Below are 18,783 nucleotides of genomic sequence, written 5' to 3' on the forward strand. Positions count from 1 at the left end.
CTGATTTTCAAATCCCTTTCAGATCTACAGATCAGAAGAGCTCAGCTAGTGCTGAGTATTGCCACACTCCTAAGCAGGCAGGAGACAAGGGGTGACAAACACCAAATACTCAGGGAGAGATCATCAATAAGTGATCATCAATAAGTGATGAACTTCTAAGTTTATAGTGGGTTACCTAAATGAAACCAACACATTTAGTTTGTCACAACTGAACTGACAGCAAAATATTTTGGTGTTGAACAGTACACAAATAAAGAGGAAAAGGAACTGCTACATGCTTGTGAGTTTACAAACACTCCTCCCTGACAGATAAAACAAAATCGTGGAAAGAAAAACACCACTGGCTTAAAGGAAAAGATGAAGCTCAGGGACTAATTTAGATTCCCATTGTTTTCTCAGTGATGATTCAAAATCCTGAAAAAACGTACTGTATGCCAGAAAAAGAAGGAAGAGGACACTGCACTAAGCTCAGTCTTGTTGTGCTGGAGTCTACTTTACAGCCTGCATTCTAAATCAGAAATAACTCCAGTGAGACAAGTACAAGCCTGGATCTGCACAAGCACCTGATCGCTGTGTTGCAGCTGAGCTTTTTATTCACACCATAGCAACAACAAAAAATATTTCTAGTTAATGGCTTTGATTAAACTCAATATATAAACGTTACAAACATGACTGAACTGTGACTCTGGAGCAAGCCTTGCTCCTCCTCTCTGAAAAAGATAGTTCAACAGCAAAATGTCTCAGAGGCTCCAGGTTCTTTGACTGCTTGAACGACAGGCATGAGCATCAACAAACATTTATTTCACACTGGAAGGGAAAGCCAGAAGAGCTTATTTTAAAAATGCAACTGGGTCAGTAGCTGCCTCAAGTAGAATAAATGGGCTGCATGAGTGAGTATGCCCTAAAGAAACATAACTCTGTGGACCTAACTCCTGCTGATGAGGACAAATAGGCCCTTTTAGAGCAGGATTTTTAAAAGCACAAAGTGATTCGGGAATACAAGTCCCACCGGTTTCCACAGGGCCTCGGGAGCACAATCTTCAGGCTCTTTTGAAAACCCTACCCCTAAACTGTAATCAGCATTGTAATTCCAAAACCCCAGGTGATCCTCAGCTCATGAAGAACAAGGCGTTCTAGCAATCCCTCTTTGCCTGCAGATACCATCTCTAAATCAAAGATTTTTCAAACCTCCACCAATTAGGCCTCCCAACATCTCAGCTAAAAAGAAGTTACCTTCATTATACAAGTCAAAAAAAACCCAAACCCCAACAACCTGAACCATGGATAACTGAAAAGGCTGGGTTAGTTACAGTTACACAAGGTGTTAAAACCCCTGTCAGGAGCAGCACCCAAGCCTGCCAGCCCCAGATAAGGCTTTGCCACCCAACACTTCTCCCTCCCCATCCTCCCCTGCAGCGCTGCACAAACCACTCGCTGCCCTTCTGCAAAGCTCCCCGCAGGGAGCAGCTACACAAATACTGCCCCTGGCCATCCTCAGCTCCAGGAACGGAGCTACCTGGAAGCAAGAGCAGGTCTGTCTGTGCAGTGGCAAGGAAAGAGAAGGGTTGGTGCAATTACCCCTACTAAGCGGCCTGTTCCGGCTCCGGGATCTGCTGCGCTGTCTCTGAAGTCGTGACCTCCGGAGCAGTCGGTAGTAGTAAGACGGTCTCCCAGAACTTTTCCTGCTGTTCATTGACATTTTTGGATCTATTTTACACACAGACACACATGCAGGTACAGGTTCACTCTCTCCCCTCTGGCAAAAGTAGCAACGGGTCCAGCCTCGCGTTAACTGGAGGTTGGTTCTTTGGAGTGGAAAGGGAGGGGAGAGAAGAGGAACTCTTCACTTGACACATTTAAAAAGAAAAACAACCAGAAGAAAACACAAAAGAGAGAGAGGGAAAAAAAAGATCGCGGCTCCAGAGTACATGGCTCAGCTGAGGGAGGACTTGCAGCAAGCGAGATAAACTGTACTAACAATTCCTGCCCCAAAACAGATAAGCCTGCTGGAGTCGGAATAGGAAGCCAGAGTTGGCCTGGGCTCTTGAAACCTGAAGAATAGGCTGGAAGAAATCCTGGACTGGATCCTCTCTGCCGGACAGCAGCATCTGATCAAACGGGGCTGGAAAAAAATCCCCGGCTTGCTGTGGGCAGGGGAGCCTCAGGGTGCCGGTTCCTTTCTACCTGCCCCGGCCATCGGATCGTGTTGGAGATGGAGTTTCAGGAGGTTTGGTCTGCAGCAGGAGGTACCGACGAAAAGACTGGGTTGGGGAAGGGTATAATGATTTCCTGGCCATGGGACACATGTTAATAATCATCATGGAGCAAAAGCCCCGGAAAATAAAGTGAAACTTGAGAGGGGAAAACTTTAATTAGAAGTTGAATGAACAGAGCTCCAGACTCCCCTGGAGGCCCATTGCCTTTCAACATTCAAACTGAGTTATAGCACATCCCACAAATTAGAGAAAGAGCCTATTTACCATTTGGGTTCTGATGGCAGTGAAGATTCTGCCTCCGGCTCATATTGCTCAATAAAATTACATTTCAATGGGTAGAATTAACACTTTAAGCCATGGAGAAAAAACGGGGGGAAAGGGGAGAAATGGACTGGTAAGATTAAAAAATTCACTCCATATTTACAGCTTTAAAAGGCTGGAAGCAAACTGTCCAGAATCCTTCAGCTAAGCTCCTTCCCTCCCTGGCACAAACGATGCTAGAAGAGCAGTAGACAACATGTCAGAAAACCAGAATGGTGGCCCAGAACTTAATGCCCTGACACTTCTTTTCACCAGTTATCACCAGTTGGAAAAACCTCACTGGAATGGGACGAACCACAAAGTGATGTTTGCCCAACACCTCTCTGCATTGTGCCCTAGTTTGTCATTTTTCCTGGACACTGGTGCAAATTTATCTTTGTGGTGTCTTGTGATGCTGCAGGACTGGACAGGCTTGGCTGAGGTGGGCTATGGCCCCCAGTTAGCAGGAACTTCTTTAGAAGTTCAGAAGCTTTCCTGGATTATGCTGTGTTGTATCTTCAGTAACAAGAGGCACAGACTCTGATTTCAGTACCTGCAGCACTGCACAAGTCCCCTCCCCACCACCAATCATCAACCTTAAGTTTAGGGTTTCCTACAACCTTAATCTTAGTATTTCCTACAACCTTAAGTTTAGGATTTCCTAAACCTGTGCAGTTTACATAACTTAGAAATACATAATCTGTATTTCTTTATTTACATGAGTAGTAAACCCACGATGTTTATCAGCTGAGAAAGGCACTCTCAGGAAGGAAAAAAAAAACAAATCTCGATCTTCAGTCAAGTCCATGCCTGGTTTTAAGGCCGCTCTTAAGGAATTCAGCGCCAGCTTTTAGGCAGCAGGAATGGGCCCATCAAGAGGGCAATGACAAGTTCAGGTCAAGGAGGCAGATCCCAGCTGGACAGCAGAGGCTCCCACTGCCTCTGGGAGGGGGGTGTTGCACAGGGACATTCCTCAGGCTCCTCAGTCACCCAATCCCACATCAGATCCCAGAAAAAAGGAAAAGGCTTCAGTTACTGCACATCTGCCCCCTTCTTGTTATCCAGATTTTTTTTTTCCTATTTGAGTAGATTAAAAAAAAAAAAAAAAAAGGAAACCCACACACAAAAATCCAGGCACAACTATAACCACTTTCCAGATGCCCAGAGACTGTGCAGTTGATTCAATTCATGAACAGAGAACACCCAGAAGATAGTGATGGGAAAGTCTGAAAACCCTGAGATCCAGTTAAAGATTTGCTATAGACAAGAAGCCAGATATTAAGGCTTGTCTCTGCACTTTCATATCTTAATAACTGACCTGGTAGTTCTTAAAAGAATCTTCCAGGATTATGCTTTTATGACTAGGAGTGTCTTTAAAACAGCCTAACCATTTTATTTTGCCTCTTGTCATTCTCAACAGAAAAAAAAATGCATTGATGAAAACTAAACCTTCAAGAAAATCCTTTAAATTAAGGCAATCTAAAAGGAGAAGATTCACAGGGGTTGTTTTGCTCACTGGAACCAGGTGACTCCTCAAAGGAGCTGGGATGTGGCAGCCACAGGATGGGGATCTCCCAACCTCTGTAGGGAGGTGGGAATGCTCAGGGGAAGAGTCAGGGGCCCGCAGCCTCTCTCATGCACTTAGCATCTGTGCCACGTTCAGGGATTTTTATTTTTAATCAGCCTGGTACCTTCAGAAATGTTCATACAGGTCACCACAAAAGAGAAGGGAAGGAGGCACTATGAGGATGGTGACACGAGATAGCAGCCTTACTATAAAAGCATAAAGGGCTGGGAGTTGTGCACAAGTTTTGCCAGCTTGGCTCTGTCTCCTCCACTCCAACAATGTTTTTGAAGGCTTGAAGTTCAGATGCTGCGTAGCAGCAGGCAACAAAATGAATGACCCATCTGGGAGGGAATGTGACTGGTCTGGACCTTTCCAATTAATCCAACACTAGGCTTTTTTTAACTTTCTTTTTCCCCTTTTTGAAAGCTTCATCCTGATACAAACGCTCTTTTGTGTACAGCAGAACCCATCGTTTGCAAATGTTAAGATATATTAACTGCTCTGGAGGCAAGCTGACAACACTAAAATCTCTATCTCTGAAATAACACATCAGAGCCTGGCTGTTCCCTCCAAAAAGCAGAAGGACGAGCTCAGTCACTGGCTCTGCTGAATCTTTCAATAAGAAGAATAAACGGAGCCAAACACAGCAGTGATTTTTGGGGTGTTAACTCCTCCTCCCCAACACTGAACACAAACCTAACCCATGAAATTAAAAACCTACCAAACTGTAACATCCCAGTAAAATACCCAGCTTGCTACACTGCTGAGCTGCAGAGGAAAATCAGAGCATCCCCCAGCTGACCTGGTGTCCCCTCTCATCTCCTGTTATCCTGGCATTAAGCCCCTTCTTTAACTGGGATTTATTTCACTCCTTAATTTCACACCCAAACTAACAGCATGGGAATAAAATTTTAAATTAGCCCTAAACCAAGTTCTGGGTTGGAGTGCTACACAAACATGGGCTTGTTTGCCAGGAGCAGGCTGGTGCCTGGGGCTGGGGACAGCAGTGGCTGGGGCTCCCCTGCCACCAACACCCCCGGGTTCAGCATCTGTTTAGTGCCTTATGCTAGGAAAACAAAGATTGGGCTGCAGAAAGCAGTTCCCAAGGCAGCCCTTACCATTAAACCTCTTGCTTTCCCAAAGGGCTTGAGGGGGAAACAATAATTCCTCTTAAATCCCTCTGTTTTTATGGCAAGGAGTTTGAATTCCTTATTCTGAAAGTGAAAGTTTCCATGGTCGGTCAGGGGGGGCCCCAAACCTGTTCCTACATCGATTTATCTCCACACTAACAGCCTCTGAATTTACTCTGCCCTCTGGAAGGCAGCAGCTTCAGTCATTTCATTTCAGTTTCCCTTATTTTTTTTCCCAAACAACTGAACCGAGGCTTTCAAAAGTTAAAACAAACAAAGAGGAAAAGGTTTTGCCTTGGCCAGCAGAGAAGGGAGTGTTGGGTATCAGTTTAATTTCTATTTTCTATTGGGTCAAGGAATTGCAGACAGACCATGGCAACGTTGAAAAAAAATCAGATTGCAACCCAGATTTCCCTGTCCCGTGTAACTAACTCTGAGGAATGATTGGGTTCTTCAGACTGAGGCAAAAGGAATAAGGCAATAATCTCTATGAGATATCTGTCCTCTAAAACAGATGAGAAATGTAACAGTGCTCCTGTCACTGATCCCAGACACTCTCAAGATGTGCCTGCTTGAGTTTGCTTACAAGCCCATTGCAGCCTGCAGTTCAGCATACTACAAAGCTGGAAAATTTCCAGGTTTATTGCCTCAAGGCTACCAGGGCTACACAAGCTCATGTGCAGAGCCAGAGAGGAAGGCAATTTCCTTTGTGTAAGGATAACTTAACTTTCAGTTCAGCTGTACCCATACCAAAAATCTGCAGTGACATTTTTGTTTGAAGACCTAAAAAGGAAAGTTTCATACACACGACTAACAATAAATTACTTCTTTTTCATCTTTTAATGCAAAACAATTGGTAATTTTAAGACTATGTATTGGCCAATTTATTTCCTTCCCACCTTAGGTGGGATGTAGCAGGTTTCTGATAGCCTCATAACAAAGGGGCACACAAATTTGGGATCAAAATGAGAAATAAACAGCTATATTAAATGTAAGCATGGAATTCATTTCTCCCCATTTACTGAATGGTGTCATAGCTACTGAGACCATAGAATACTCTTGCTATCTGTATGGTGATGAAATCCCAGTGTAAAGGGAAAGTAGTCTTTACACACAATATAGATATTTAATGATATTAATGAGTAGAAAAAGCAGTGCCATATTAAAAAGGCAAGAGGAAGAATGTGCATCTGAATAATTTATTATTAAACAAGCATTCAGGAGGTTTTAGGGAAGTTAAATCAGGACATGGATTCCTTTAGCTTTAGTGTTCTCTGCCTACAGACTGCTGCTGTTGTTGACTGTCATTATGCTTATTGTAGATTTACCAGAGACACATAAAGATCAGTGTCACATTGCTGTGGGATCTGCAAACACCACCAATTAAGAGGTGATTCCTTGTCCACACCACTCATGATCTCACCAAACACACAATTACCCTCCTGGTAACCACCCTGCTCACCCCAGTCCTGGAGAATCCCTGAGTGATTCACATCCCCTCCCCATCCCTGAGTCCTTGCCCAAAGGAGGAATGGAGCTTCCTTGCTCTCTCAAGACAATCCCCTCCTGACAAATCAGTATGAAGCACAATAGTTTGTTGTTTGCTTTTTTTTTTTTCTTTCTTTCATCCAATGGAGCAGAGGTGCTTCTGCAAATGCTTGTTCAGCTTTTTAATGTCCTTGAAACACAGAAACATCCTTTTTTGCACTTTGCTAAATATGACAGTCAAGGGAATGTGCCCAATGTAAAGCCAGAAACTCAGTTACTTGTTTCTAACAGTTAATTTTCGGATTTTAAGAACTACTCATAATACATTTTTTAAATGTGAATAAATACATTTGTCAAATATCACAGACACAAAAAGAAAGCAGAACACAGAGCTTAGGAATTCTACCTCGAATTCCCAACAAGTCCATCAACAATCTTACTTCAGGACCACGTGTGACTTCCCCATACAAACCAACCCCAAGCCAGCCTGGAACAGGCAAACAGGAGGCTGACAAAGGTGTTGTTCATTGTGCTGGAAGGACACAGAGAGCTTTGTGAGAAACACACCAAGTGATTGAGATAGGAAGGGCTGTGCAGTCCCTGGGCAGGTTACAGTAACACGGAGCAGTCAGCGTGTCTGAGAACCCCAGCCCAGACATTTCCTGTGCCTCAAAGTGAACCCTGAGCTGGGAGAGACTGGGGAAGAAACACACAAAGTGACCTCAAAGCAGAGCACATTTCCTGACTGCTTCCCAGTTGAACAATAGGGCTAAAGAACATAAGCTTGTTCAAATCAGCTTGTAAGAAGCTGGAGGAGACCAAAGGAAAATCAGTTAACTTGCTCTAAATTTGCTGGCAGGTAGTTCCGAGCAACAAAGGACATTCTGCTCAGAGAACCTGACTGGTAATGATGGGAGGAAAACGTAAAGAGTCCAAACCTATCTTGAGCTTTGTGCTACGATTTCCATATACCTAATCAGGTTATTAAACACATGGAGTCCAACACAAATTGAAGAAGAAACTTACACCAGCAGCAAACATCCCATGCCTGAAAACAGCCTGCTGATTTCAACAGCCCAGGAGAAAAAAAAAACAAACCCCAAGTGTAAAAATCTTCATTGTATAGCAAAATTCTCATACCAGAAAGAAAAAAAACCCCACATCAAAGCTCCTTCTGCATAAATGGGAACTGTATGAGATTTCCCAGCATCACACATCTTCCATGAGTCGCTGCTGGGAGGAAATATTTGTTTAAGCCTCATTATTCTTTACAAAAAAAACTTATTACTAAAATAAAATGTTAACAATGATCCACTGAATCATTAAGAGAGTAACTTCAGCTCTGGCTTTCCAAAGTTCTCCCATTTCCTTCCCCCAGACCAAATGACAGCAGTTCCCTGCTCTGACCCATGGGGCTTTCTCCCAACTCAGCATTCAGCCAACTTGGTGTTCATTGAATCTCCTCCACTTGTTCTCTGAGCAGAGTTGAGCTTGCTCTGCTCTTTCCAGGGGTCACCTACCCAGCCAGACTAAACCAAACATGTTTCCTTTGAGCAGAAGGACCCTGCCATAAAGAATTCCCTCTCACAGACAGCACCAGTGCTCCTGCCCACCCCACACCCAACCCCAAAGGCACTGGTGCTGGGGATACCAGGCTGCAAGGGACCTCAAAACATCATCTGGTCCAACCTGCTGGGGGAAAGGGAGCCTAGAAGATGAGTTTTTTAATGATGAAAGAAGACTTAAACATTGCATTACCTGAAGCAGAAGACAAACCCTCACAGACAAGCACTGCCAGTCAGGCCTTGCAGAAAAAAGGAGCTCGTGGCCATTGAGGAAGAAAGTACCAAAAAATCAGAAAGAAAGAGGGAAGTTCAACATCTAATGAACAGCTTGCATGCAGACCTCTCCTATTCAGTTATTATTACAAGTTATCATTGGTAATACAAATAACACATTCACATGCTGCTCCCTATCTATGCAGATAAGAATAAGATGCTCAACTTTACTTCCCTGTTTGCAAATTCAGGTTAAAAAAAAATCATCACCTTTAGGTTAGGAATCTAATTATTGATGCAATAAAAAATAATTGTAATAAACTATGTGCATCAACCTTGATCAAAACATTCCCCTAACAAAAAAATAATTAACTCCTAAAATATTTTTATTTTGTATTTTAGAAGAAAACTTGCTGTTGTGTTGCTGTAGGGAACAAGTTGATGTCTGGCATCACTGACTTCCTACACCAAATTTATCAGTTATTATTAGCAGAAGTCTCAGCTATTTATTCTGTGTTCTAATACAATCACTTCCCAGTGCAGTGTGCTAAAGATCAGGAAAAAAAAGAATCTGAAAGTTACTGCAGGCCATCCCCATCCTTGCTTGCTTGGAATTCCAGTGGGTTTTAACTGGAGGTGGGGCAAAGAAAAGAGTTTTAAAGGTGGTGGAGGAGCCAAGTAACTCACTTTGTGCACAAACAACTTCCACCTCCTGGGAGGAATCCAGTTTGCTCCCTGGGAAGCAGACACTTGAGTGCTCCCCTCCTGATGCTTCCAAAGTGCAATATGAGGACACGTGTGATGCACCCAGCAGAATGAATCAACACTTGGGGTGTTTTAATCTCATGATAACATCACATTGAAAGCAGCATCTCTGTTGACAAGTTAAATGAAAGATTAACTTGATTACACTCGCTATGTAAAATTTACTTCCTGATTAATTAATAGATTAGACACTTCCACTTCATGTTTAAATGCCTGATAATGATCTTGTGCTCACAGAACAAATCACTGATTTATATACACACAATCCAAACTTCATTTTTCATGTGACAGATTATTTTCTTCCTTTTCTTGCCACATAATTTGCAAACTATACTACAAGTATAGTTGCTTGTTTTCCTTGCTTTTTGGCATCAGATTACTCTTCCAAGGAATATTTTGGCAACTATGTTCCTCAGCCATCTTCCTTATCAGGCTTACATGACAGCACATCACAGAAAACACCCTCTATTTAAAAAAAATAACCTGTTAGCAAGTTAAAAAATGAAAATGGAGCTATTGTTTTTAAAGAGGGGTTTACAAAACCAGCTGGAAATCCTGCAATCAATTTTTAAATACCATTGTGAGGGTGGTTTATTTTAATTTACGTCCTTCCTTCTGGTACAACAACACAGTGCTAGTCTGAAAGAAGTCATTGTCCAAGTTCAGGTGATTGCAAAAAAGTGAAGACCCTCCTTAAAATAACAGAAATATGAAAAATAATCTAAGAGCTCTACCACGGATGGGATAGTTTAAAATGTGGAACCTCAGTGAAAACAAGGAACATCTCCAGTTCCCAAGCTCTACCAAGTCACAACCCACCCCTGCAAATTCTCCCCAGGTCTTTACCTCACAGACCTCACAAGCCCTGTGCAGAGAACTGGTTGATAAATGACACTCCAAATAAAAATGTTGGAAAACCTCTAGCAAAGCACACAGTTATTCCTGCCAAGTGATGATGCAATGCTCTTCTATTGCAGTATCAGGTCAAATGGAATTTTTTCTGCTTATCTTCCAAGTTACTGCCACTCACAAGAGTAAATATCTAGTCTATAAATACCCATTCTGCTAATATGTCCATTACATTAGAGGGAAAAAGCTACAGAAAAAACCTCTTCCTATAGAAGTCAAAGCCTTTATTCTCCTAATACTTTTTTACTGGGTGTCTCACTCCTTTCTTTGAGCACCTGCAAAGGGCCATCCAAGGACAGCTTGTCTTGATGGTCCTAGTACATCTATTGTGGCAGCAGTCTGGGATGATGTGGGTTTTGCAGGGTTTGTAGAATTCATTAGTCAAAATGATGCAAAGAAGGCAGCCTTCTGCTACTCGTCTGGCATTTTAAAATAGTTGGGTGGCCTCAAAACACTATTTCTGGGAGACACAAATAGCTTCTAATGGACAGAGCACATGCTTGCAGTAATGCAGGAATCATCACACCATTTCCTTATTCCCCACCCTAACAAAGAACTTCGTTCTTGACCTTCCTGTTGACCCTCAGAACAGGGACTTCTGGATCACACCCGTAACCCTCTGAGAACAGAGCTAACACCCAAAGAGAGCAAAGAGCTGATCAATACTTGGAACTGTTCATCAGAAGAACTCTCTATACCTGCATTAGAAATGCAAACACCTGCTACAAACCTGAATGCAAGGCCTCAGAACAAAAGAACTAAAAGTTCAAGGTGACTTGGTAAAAATTACAATGGAGTTGCAATACCTAAGCCTGGAAACACCCACAGCAGAGCAGCCAGACCTGCTGGACCCCTCCCCAGAGCATCCCCCAGCCCTGCAGCTTCCCAGCTGAGACTGCACCCACAGCCTTTGCTCAGCTCAGTCCAGCTCCAAACTCTACTTATCTTTTTCTTTCTAAAACCATCCCCAGGACAAGACTAGAACCTCTTTTGAAATGTAAAGGCTGTATAATAAAATTTAGAAGGAACATATGGTACAAATATCAAGCGTGAACATCTCTTCCCATCTTGTAGGTTTCAAAGGCTGTGCAAACAGCGCTTTTCCCTCGGTTTGATCCTGCAGCCAAAATGAGTCATCTGTGAACAATTATGGCTCTGGCAGGGGCCTGGCTGTTTGAGAATGAAAGGAAACACTTTATTATTGAAATGAACAGTATGCTAAGCCAAGGGGCGACTGCAGCAGAGAAATTTTAAGAGTCCTTTGTCCTCCTTCTGCCAGCAAAATCGAAAGCACTAGATCCAGCACTCTCCTCTGTAACACCTCCTGTGAGGATGCACAGGGCAGGAGGAATGAGCTGGGGAGATGAGCAAAGATGTACAGGGCAGGAAAAGAAACAGAGCCTTAAAGCAGGAGGCCTGGCTTGAGAAAATGTTGGTTATTCCTGGCTTAGTTCTCCCAGAGGAGCTGTGAACATACTAAAGAACATCCAGTCAGAGGGCACAGAACTGAAATTTGAAGCTATTGTAGGATGTTTGTTGGGAGTTTGGTACTGGCTGAGTAACAGGATCGTCTGAAAGAGGTGAAGGGAATTCCCCTTGATGAGAAAAAAATAGCAACAATTTAGTAGGCACACTGATCTTCCTCTGTGCAATCTGTTTTCAGCAGGGATACTGCTACACCTGGCTTGGATGCCTCCAGTCAGGAGGGGACAGATCTCTGAAGTTGTAAGGGTAACTTTTATGTTTTGTATTTGTCTTGGCAGCTGAGGGAGAGTTAGTGCTCAGCCTTGGCAAAGCCCAGATTCTCCTTTCTTCAGGGAGCCTGGCAGATTAAAACCACCACACTTCCTGCATGAAGCTGAATGCAGCAGACTCCAAAACTCCTGTAACTGAAGGGATTTTGGAGGGTCCTGTTTAGTTCATTATACAAAGGCACTTTGCTCCTACCAGAAATCATTAGGGTCAGATGCACAGATTTCTTCCAGCACCACATCTAAACAAGGCAGTCTGGCAAACACTGACAAATCCAAAGTGGTAAAATACTCAGCAGCAATGCTGAAAACAGACACCAGGAACAGGAATTTCCCAACATTCCCCTTCTTTGCAAGGCCATGAAGTAGCCTGTGGTTACCTTTACACAGTATGTGGTAATACTACACGGGAGGCATCTCGTTACAGCCAGAGTCATCTGGAACCTAATTCTGGCAACAATCAGAGTGCTTTTTTTGTTTAGGTCACGTCACTCCTAAACTTCACACCGAAACACACAGAGCTGTGTATAAATCAACACAACACAGGGGATTGTGGAGCTTTTGCTGCCATGGTTTACTTTGCATACATTAAGTGTAACACCTCTTGTCAACTTGTCTCAACTTTTCTGAGTTTTCGTAAAGAAAAAACAAAAATAACCTCAGTTAAAGTATAGGAACACTTGAACTATTCCAAGAGGAATCAGATCGATTCAAATTAAGCCATATCAAACAAAGAGAACTGACACACTCCCAGCCTGTGCTGAGCACGCAGGAAAAAACATTTGTTGTGTACCCAGAGCAGAGACCACGGGAGAAGCAAAGCAGCCTTTTTACAGCTGCAAATGCCAGGAAAGCTGCAAAGTGCCATGTCAGCACTTTCCCGGCCGGCGGGATGCGGTGCTGCAGACAGCCCTGCAGCCAAACTCATCCTGGGGGAACGTTCCCTCTATCCCACCCAGGTGACAGCCCGAGTGTCCCACACAAGGCTCTTCTCTCGGTACAAGGCTGCGTCTGCAGGTCAGCTCCTTCACTGCTCCTGAGCCTCCAAGGCAGCACAGGGACACTCCTGTTCTACGCGGAGATCTCCGCGGGGTTTTGATCATCATAGGAAGCACCAGAAAGGGCGAGGAGGGAACCGGATTGGGTGCCCAGAACCGGGAAGGGGACGAGACAGGGGAAGGAGAAGGGAAAAGGAAAGAGAAAAGGAGGGAAAGGAGGGAAAAGAGGAGGAGGAGGAGGAGAAGAAGGGGAAGGGGAAGGGGAAGGGGAAGGGGAAGGGGAGGGAAGGGAAGGGAGGGGAAGGGGAAGGGGAAGGGGAAGGGGAAGGGGAAGGGGAAGGGAAGGGGAAGGGGAAGGGAAGGGGAAGGGGAAGGGAGGGAAGGGGAAGGGGAAGGGGAAGGGGAAGGGGAAGGGGAAGGGAAGGGAAGGGGAAGGGGAAGGGGAAGGGGAAGGGGAAGGGGAAGGGAAGGGGAAGGGAGGGAAGGGGAAGGGGAAGGAGAAGGAGAAGGAGAAGGAGAAGGAGAAGGAGAAGGAGAAGGAGAAGGAGAAGGGAGAAGGGAGAAGGGAGAAGGGAGAAGGGAGAAGGGAGAAGGGAGAAGGGAGAAGGGAGAAGGAGAAGGGAGAAGGAGAAGGGAGAAGGAAAAGGGAGAAGGAAAAGGGAGAAGGAAAAGGGAGAAGGAAAAGGGAGAAGGAGAAGGAAAGGGGGAAGGAAAGGGACAGAACAAGGGAAGAGGGAAGAGGAAGGGGAAGGAGCAAGGGCAGGGGCAGTGTCCGGGCTGTCCCGGGGCTCCGGGAACGGCTCTGCTGCCGCCCGCAGGACGGAGGGCGCCGTCTCGGCTGCTCTGGCAGCTCCCTCCCCCCCTCCTCTTTTTGCTGCGGGACATGTGGTTTTTACCCGGAAAATAACCCGCCCCTTGCCAGGGAAATCAGTCCCCAGAACCCACGTTAACCAAATATGTATCTGGTTACGTTTCTTCCCCAGATCTGCTTTCCTCTTTAAAAAAAATCCTTTCTGCAGAGCTTAGAGAAATTTTTTTCTTCCCCTTCCCTCCCCCCTCAAGTAACTGAAACACCATGGCCAGGCCTCTCCTACTTGTTTTTTTAGCTGAATAAACTTTGCCTGTGGAATTAAAAATAGCCTAGGAAAATAAACACAAGGCCATACTCTGCAATTGCTGTGTACAGGCATTTTCATGCACAGATGCTGAAGAACATTAAAAAAAAAATTACCTCCATTTTACTTGGTCAGAAATCCCAGTGAAGCAGCCATGTGAGTTGGTTACTCAGGGCTTCAACACTTCCAACTTCAAAAAAAACCAAAAAGAAACAAAAAACCAAAAAACCCCCACAACCCACAAACCCTTCTGTTTTGGAATAATATTTAAATGAGACATATGCAAGGCAAGGGAATGGTCCAGGTGAGACAGCAACAGCACAGTCAGGGGCAAAGCCACACATTTACACACGTCTGGGGCTCCTGTGAGCTGCACAGGGGCAGCTTCAGCACTCCTGGGGCTGCACCTGAGGCAGAACTGTCCAGACTTCACTTACAAAGGGGTAAAGCTGGTGCTTTTGGCTCACACTGTATTTTCTTTTTTTGCTCCTGAGAAAGGAGTCCATTCTGAGCAGTCTGAGGTCAAATTAGCAAAACTCTTACACACATGCTTAATTTCAAGACTATGACTACACGAAGTCTAAACACCAGAGGTTTCAGAGGTTTCATTACTTCCATCTGTAATAACCTACAGTCCTAGGTAAGCTCAAATTCTTTCATCCAAATCAGTTTCTGGCCAAGACAAAGCTTTTACAACACTGTCTGGTAACTTTCCCAACCTTTTACCTTTTTTTCCAAAAAGCATATATGGACTTAATCATTGCTGATCCAACAAGCATATAATTTTACTACATGCAAGTGACTCCAATGTGCCCGGTAACAATCCATCCCAGAGCCCCAGATAGAACTCAATGTATGAAATACACCTTTGCTTACAGAAATACTTTGGATGCAACCAATAACCCCATACAAACCACGTCCTGTGCCCAGGGCAGCCCTTTGACAAGTGGTGTGTGACTCCAAGATGAGAGCAGAGGACCAGAGGTCTGATCTGCATTGCCCCAGCCTTGCCTGAGTCCCAGCAGCTCTTGGAGCAGATTTCAGGGTACGTTTTCCATACTAAAAAGGGATCAGTGGAATACTGAAGCTCACCAGGAGTTCTGTGGCTTATTGCTGCAACACCCTCTGAGAGCCTTGGTTTGAACAAGGTAAGAATCAAGGACTTGCTCAATGTTTTTTGACCAGCAGACAGAGCAGCTTCTGCTCTGAGTTATCCTCCAAACCCACTGTGACCTGATGTCATTACCCCACAATTTTCCCCTTGGTCCCTCTGGGTGTTTTTTGCCATGGCCTCCCCTATCTCCAGCCCTATCTCCTCACCCTGGTGAAGGGCCCTGACCCCCCCCCTCAGCTGTGCTGGGAATGCTCAGAGGACTTCCCAAATGTGGCAAAGAGGACTAAAAAATCTCACCAAGAGAGCAGGAGAAGAGAAGGTGGTGGAAGCTGCTGGCTATCTGCCAAGTCTCTCCACTCTGTTTTTTCATTTTTAGTTTCTGCTCTTTGCTGGAAACTTTCTACTTATGCTCTGGTTTCCATGGCAACTGCATTTCTTGCCTTTCTTCTCTAGCATTAAATTTTTTATTTGATTTCCCTTCTTCCCAAGACATGACTTTCTTTTCCTTTTGAAAAAAATAATTAAGTGTTGTCGTGTCTTTGGTTGGTGGTACTTTTAAAGGAGATGAGAAAGACTTCACTCTCAATCTGATGGAGAATCTGTACCTAATGGTGGCACAGAGATAATCCTCCAAGTCAGAACGTCAGGGGATTCCCTTGCAGAATTTATCATTATCCATAACTATTGTGCATGCAACAAGGTTATGACATAAGAGTTCCAGATACTGTGGAAACCAACATTTTTCAAGAACTGGCTGATTGTTTTCAGAGACCAAACCTAGCCATTTTTTCTGTAACTAAACATTCTAATTTTTTTAAAAGCATTACCTTGAGCAGTGTTAGGAGAATACAGAATATTTTAATAATCATAACTGTACTAGGGAGGTGGTCATCAGTTCCAAACTGTAAGAGCATTCAAATATTTTCACTTACAATCCTCTCAGTTGGCTGAGAGGGGTACTGGGGTGGGTGGCAAGCTGAAGGGACCCTTCCCTTATTAGTGGCTCATCAGCTGAAGGCAGAGTTCTCTACATCCTCACGTGAAGTACATGGAGACAAACCCCTCAGAACTCCTCAGGCTTGAGATAATTGATTTTTCTTGCCTTTGCCATGTTGGAAATGAATTAATTTGACAACCTGAATTAATTTGAGAATGAAAGAAATCATCAGAATAGCAAATCTGGATTAGATTTAGCCATTTGGTTTTTCCAAGATGTAAGTTCCTCATAAACAGAAATAGTTTACATGCTGCAAAGCACTAAAATAATATGGATTTTCATGCAATTTTACTGTGAAAGGTTCTCTCTACATCTAAATTCTCCAGCACATTCAAGCCATAAACTGACCCTCCTGTACAGCTGTAGATTACAAGGTTTTTAGTCTTATCTCTGCCTGGTGGGATTTCACAGTAAATTCTTTCAGGACTGAATAATTAAAAGAAGCAAAACCACAGCATTCGGCTCACATGGCAACACAAACAAATCTGTCCATGGGTACTATCTTGTTTGCAGCACATGTGCATAGATTTACATGTAGGATTGAGGCTTAGTCCTCTGTTTAGATTTCTCATTATTCAGTACCCCAAGCATAAGGTAAATTATAAAAAGAGCGAAACTGGAACAACTTTAAGAGTCAACAGATCTTATGATCATCCTAAATAATTTCATTAACCCCATCTTACATATTTTAGATTCTTACTACTCCAAAGACTTAAGGAAAATGGGTAAGAAGTGAAGAGTCCAGACTCGTACTTGGTTCCTCCTCTTCTTGAATTCTCTCCTTCAGTGAATATCTGGGTCAGGAATTCATAGGATCTTATAAAAATCTAGCAATGTTCCGTGTCTTTGGCAGACAATTTTAATTGCTAGATATTAAATATACCTGCCAGGATCTGTGTAATAAAATCCCATTACAACACACACTGTGCATGAACTCCCCATCGAGTGGCTCAGCTGCAGCCCAGCTCCCCCAGGTCACCTAAAAGTCAGGAGAAAAGTTTTACATAGCTGAGTATGCACCCCCTCCTCCCCCAGTTTTCTTCCCTTGGAGCTGACAGGATTAGGGATTCAAAGAATTGCAGCCATAATGTGTCTTTTATGAGGCTACACACAGGCTCCATGTCTCCACTGTTCCGATTCCCAGAACAGGGATTGATTCAGACAGACAGCAGCTTACTCAGCTGTGCTGAAGTGAGAACATCCAGGCAGCCCCTTGCTCATCTTCCTTTGATTTAATGATTTGCTGGCCAGGCTACAGAGAGCATCTCAGTAACTCCTGCACCAGCACAGTATGATTTGTTGGTTGCTGTTCCTCATCTGTAATTGCAATGAGGAATGCTCATCAATCATTACAGCTTTCACACAGAATGTTTTGAGATCCAGCAATGAAGAGGCCTCAACCTGGCCATATCTTTATGAAAACATTCTGAGCTTGCAAATAAAGGTTTAGAAGCTCCCCAAATGAGGAGCCTCAGAGCACCAGGCACCCACCTGCTCCCCGACCCTAAGGTGCACATCCACTCCTCCTCTGAAAACCAAGAGGTTCCCTCCACTTACTGCAGGGGCTGGAAGTAAAATTTGCTCATTTTCATTGCTGCAGTCATTAGCACCAAACTGTCCAGTCACAGAATCAAAATGTTGTTAATGTTGCTGATGTGACTGATTTGCCAGGAGGAGAGGACACTCCATTCACCCTACGGACCTTCCCTATTAAATTTAATTCATGCTCCTTTATTACTTTCTGTACTATACTAAAGTACACATCTTACCCAGCAAAGAAGCTTGCAGAGGATGAAAGTGCTACCTGCAGTGGCTGTAATTCCTGTTTTTGTCTTAAATGATCCATAAGTACAGTTTGACAAGAAAATGTCCTTTTCACAATCTCTATGTCTGAACGATGTGGTCACCATTAAATGTTCCCTCACCTCTAGGAAGAGCAACCTTAAAACCATCATTAGTTATGTCCTGAGTGGGACAACAGAATCCCAGGATGTAAAACCAGACTGAACTGGGATTCCTTGGTAGCCACTCTGTATCTCTGCAGTCCTTATCACCCTCATTATTGCCTCAGCCAAAACTTTTTTCTAACTGTGCTGTTAGCATCACACCTTCCCAATAATGTCCAGATTTGAACTGCCCTCATTAATTCCCCGGAGCCTAACAGAACACAATCTTAACTCAATTTATTGAGATGATTAAAATTCAGAAAACAAGCTTCTCTGTGCTCCATAAAGCACAGTAAATTTATTTGCTGCAGTCAGTAAAACTCTGCTGCCTAAAGCTGTGCAGTAACTCAGCAGAGCTTGAGCAGTAAGTGCAGGACCCTTGAACCTGAGCCTTTTGGATAATCAGAGATGTTGGCAGCCCCAGGGGCCAGGGCAAACACACCACAAGTCAGAGTGCACAAGTCAGAAGCAAAAAAAAAAAAAAAAAAAAAGAAAAAAAAAAAAAAAAAAAAAAAAAAAAAAAAAAAAAAAAGAAGAAAAAAAAAAAATTCAGAGAATAGAAGCTTAGAAATTGTTTGGAGTTTCTGATCAATCTGTTGTATTCAGCTGGCAGATATCACCTTGCTCTCCTGGTTACCAGGAGTGGCTGAGTTGGAAGTCAATATTTTAGCCCTGGATATTCTTATAGAGAAATCATAGAGAAATCAAG

General features: G+C 43.7%; 1 protein-coding gene across 6 annotated transcripts in view; it reads right to left on the minus strand.

Moving 5' to 3' along the window:
• Positions 1–18,783, minus strand: part of DAB2IP (DAB2 interacting protein) — a 169,238-nt gene that overhangs the window by 133,706 nt on the left and 16,749 nt on the right. For 2 of the 6 annotated variants that reach the window (XR_003988251.1, XM_030461025.1), the window contains exon 1: positions 1,579–1,961. The exons of 1 other annotated variant lie outside the window; for it this stretch is intronic. Coding sequence is in view for 4 of the 5 variants with exons in the window: in XM_030461025.1 (XP_030316885.1) it covers positions 1,579–1,699 (121 nt within the window). In the remaining variant the exon portion in view is untranslated. Of the gene's footprint in view, positions 1–1,578; positions 1,963–18,783 lie in introns of those variants that run through there. 3 more of the 6 variants (XM_030461026.1, XM_030461029.1, XM_030461028.1) reach the window with 2 other exon arrangements.

This window comes from Calypte anna, chromosome 17, assembly GCF_003957555.1.
Source record: "Calypte anna isolate BGI_N300 chromosome 17, bCalAnn1_v1.p, whole genome shotgun sequence".
Classification (NCBI taxonomy): domain Eukaryota; kingdom Metazoa; phylum Chordata; class Aves; order Apodiformes; family Trochilidae; genus Calypte; species Calypte anna.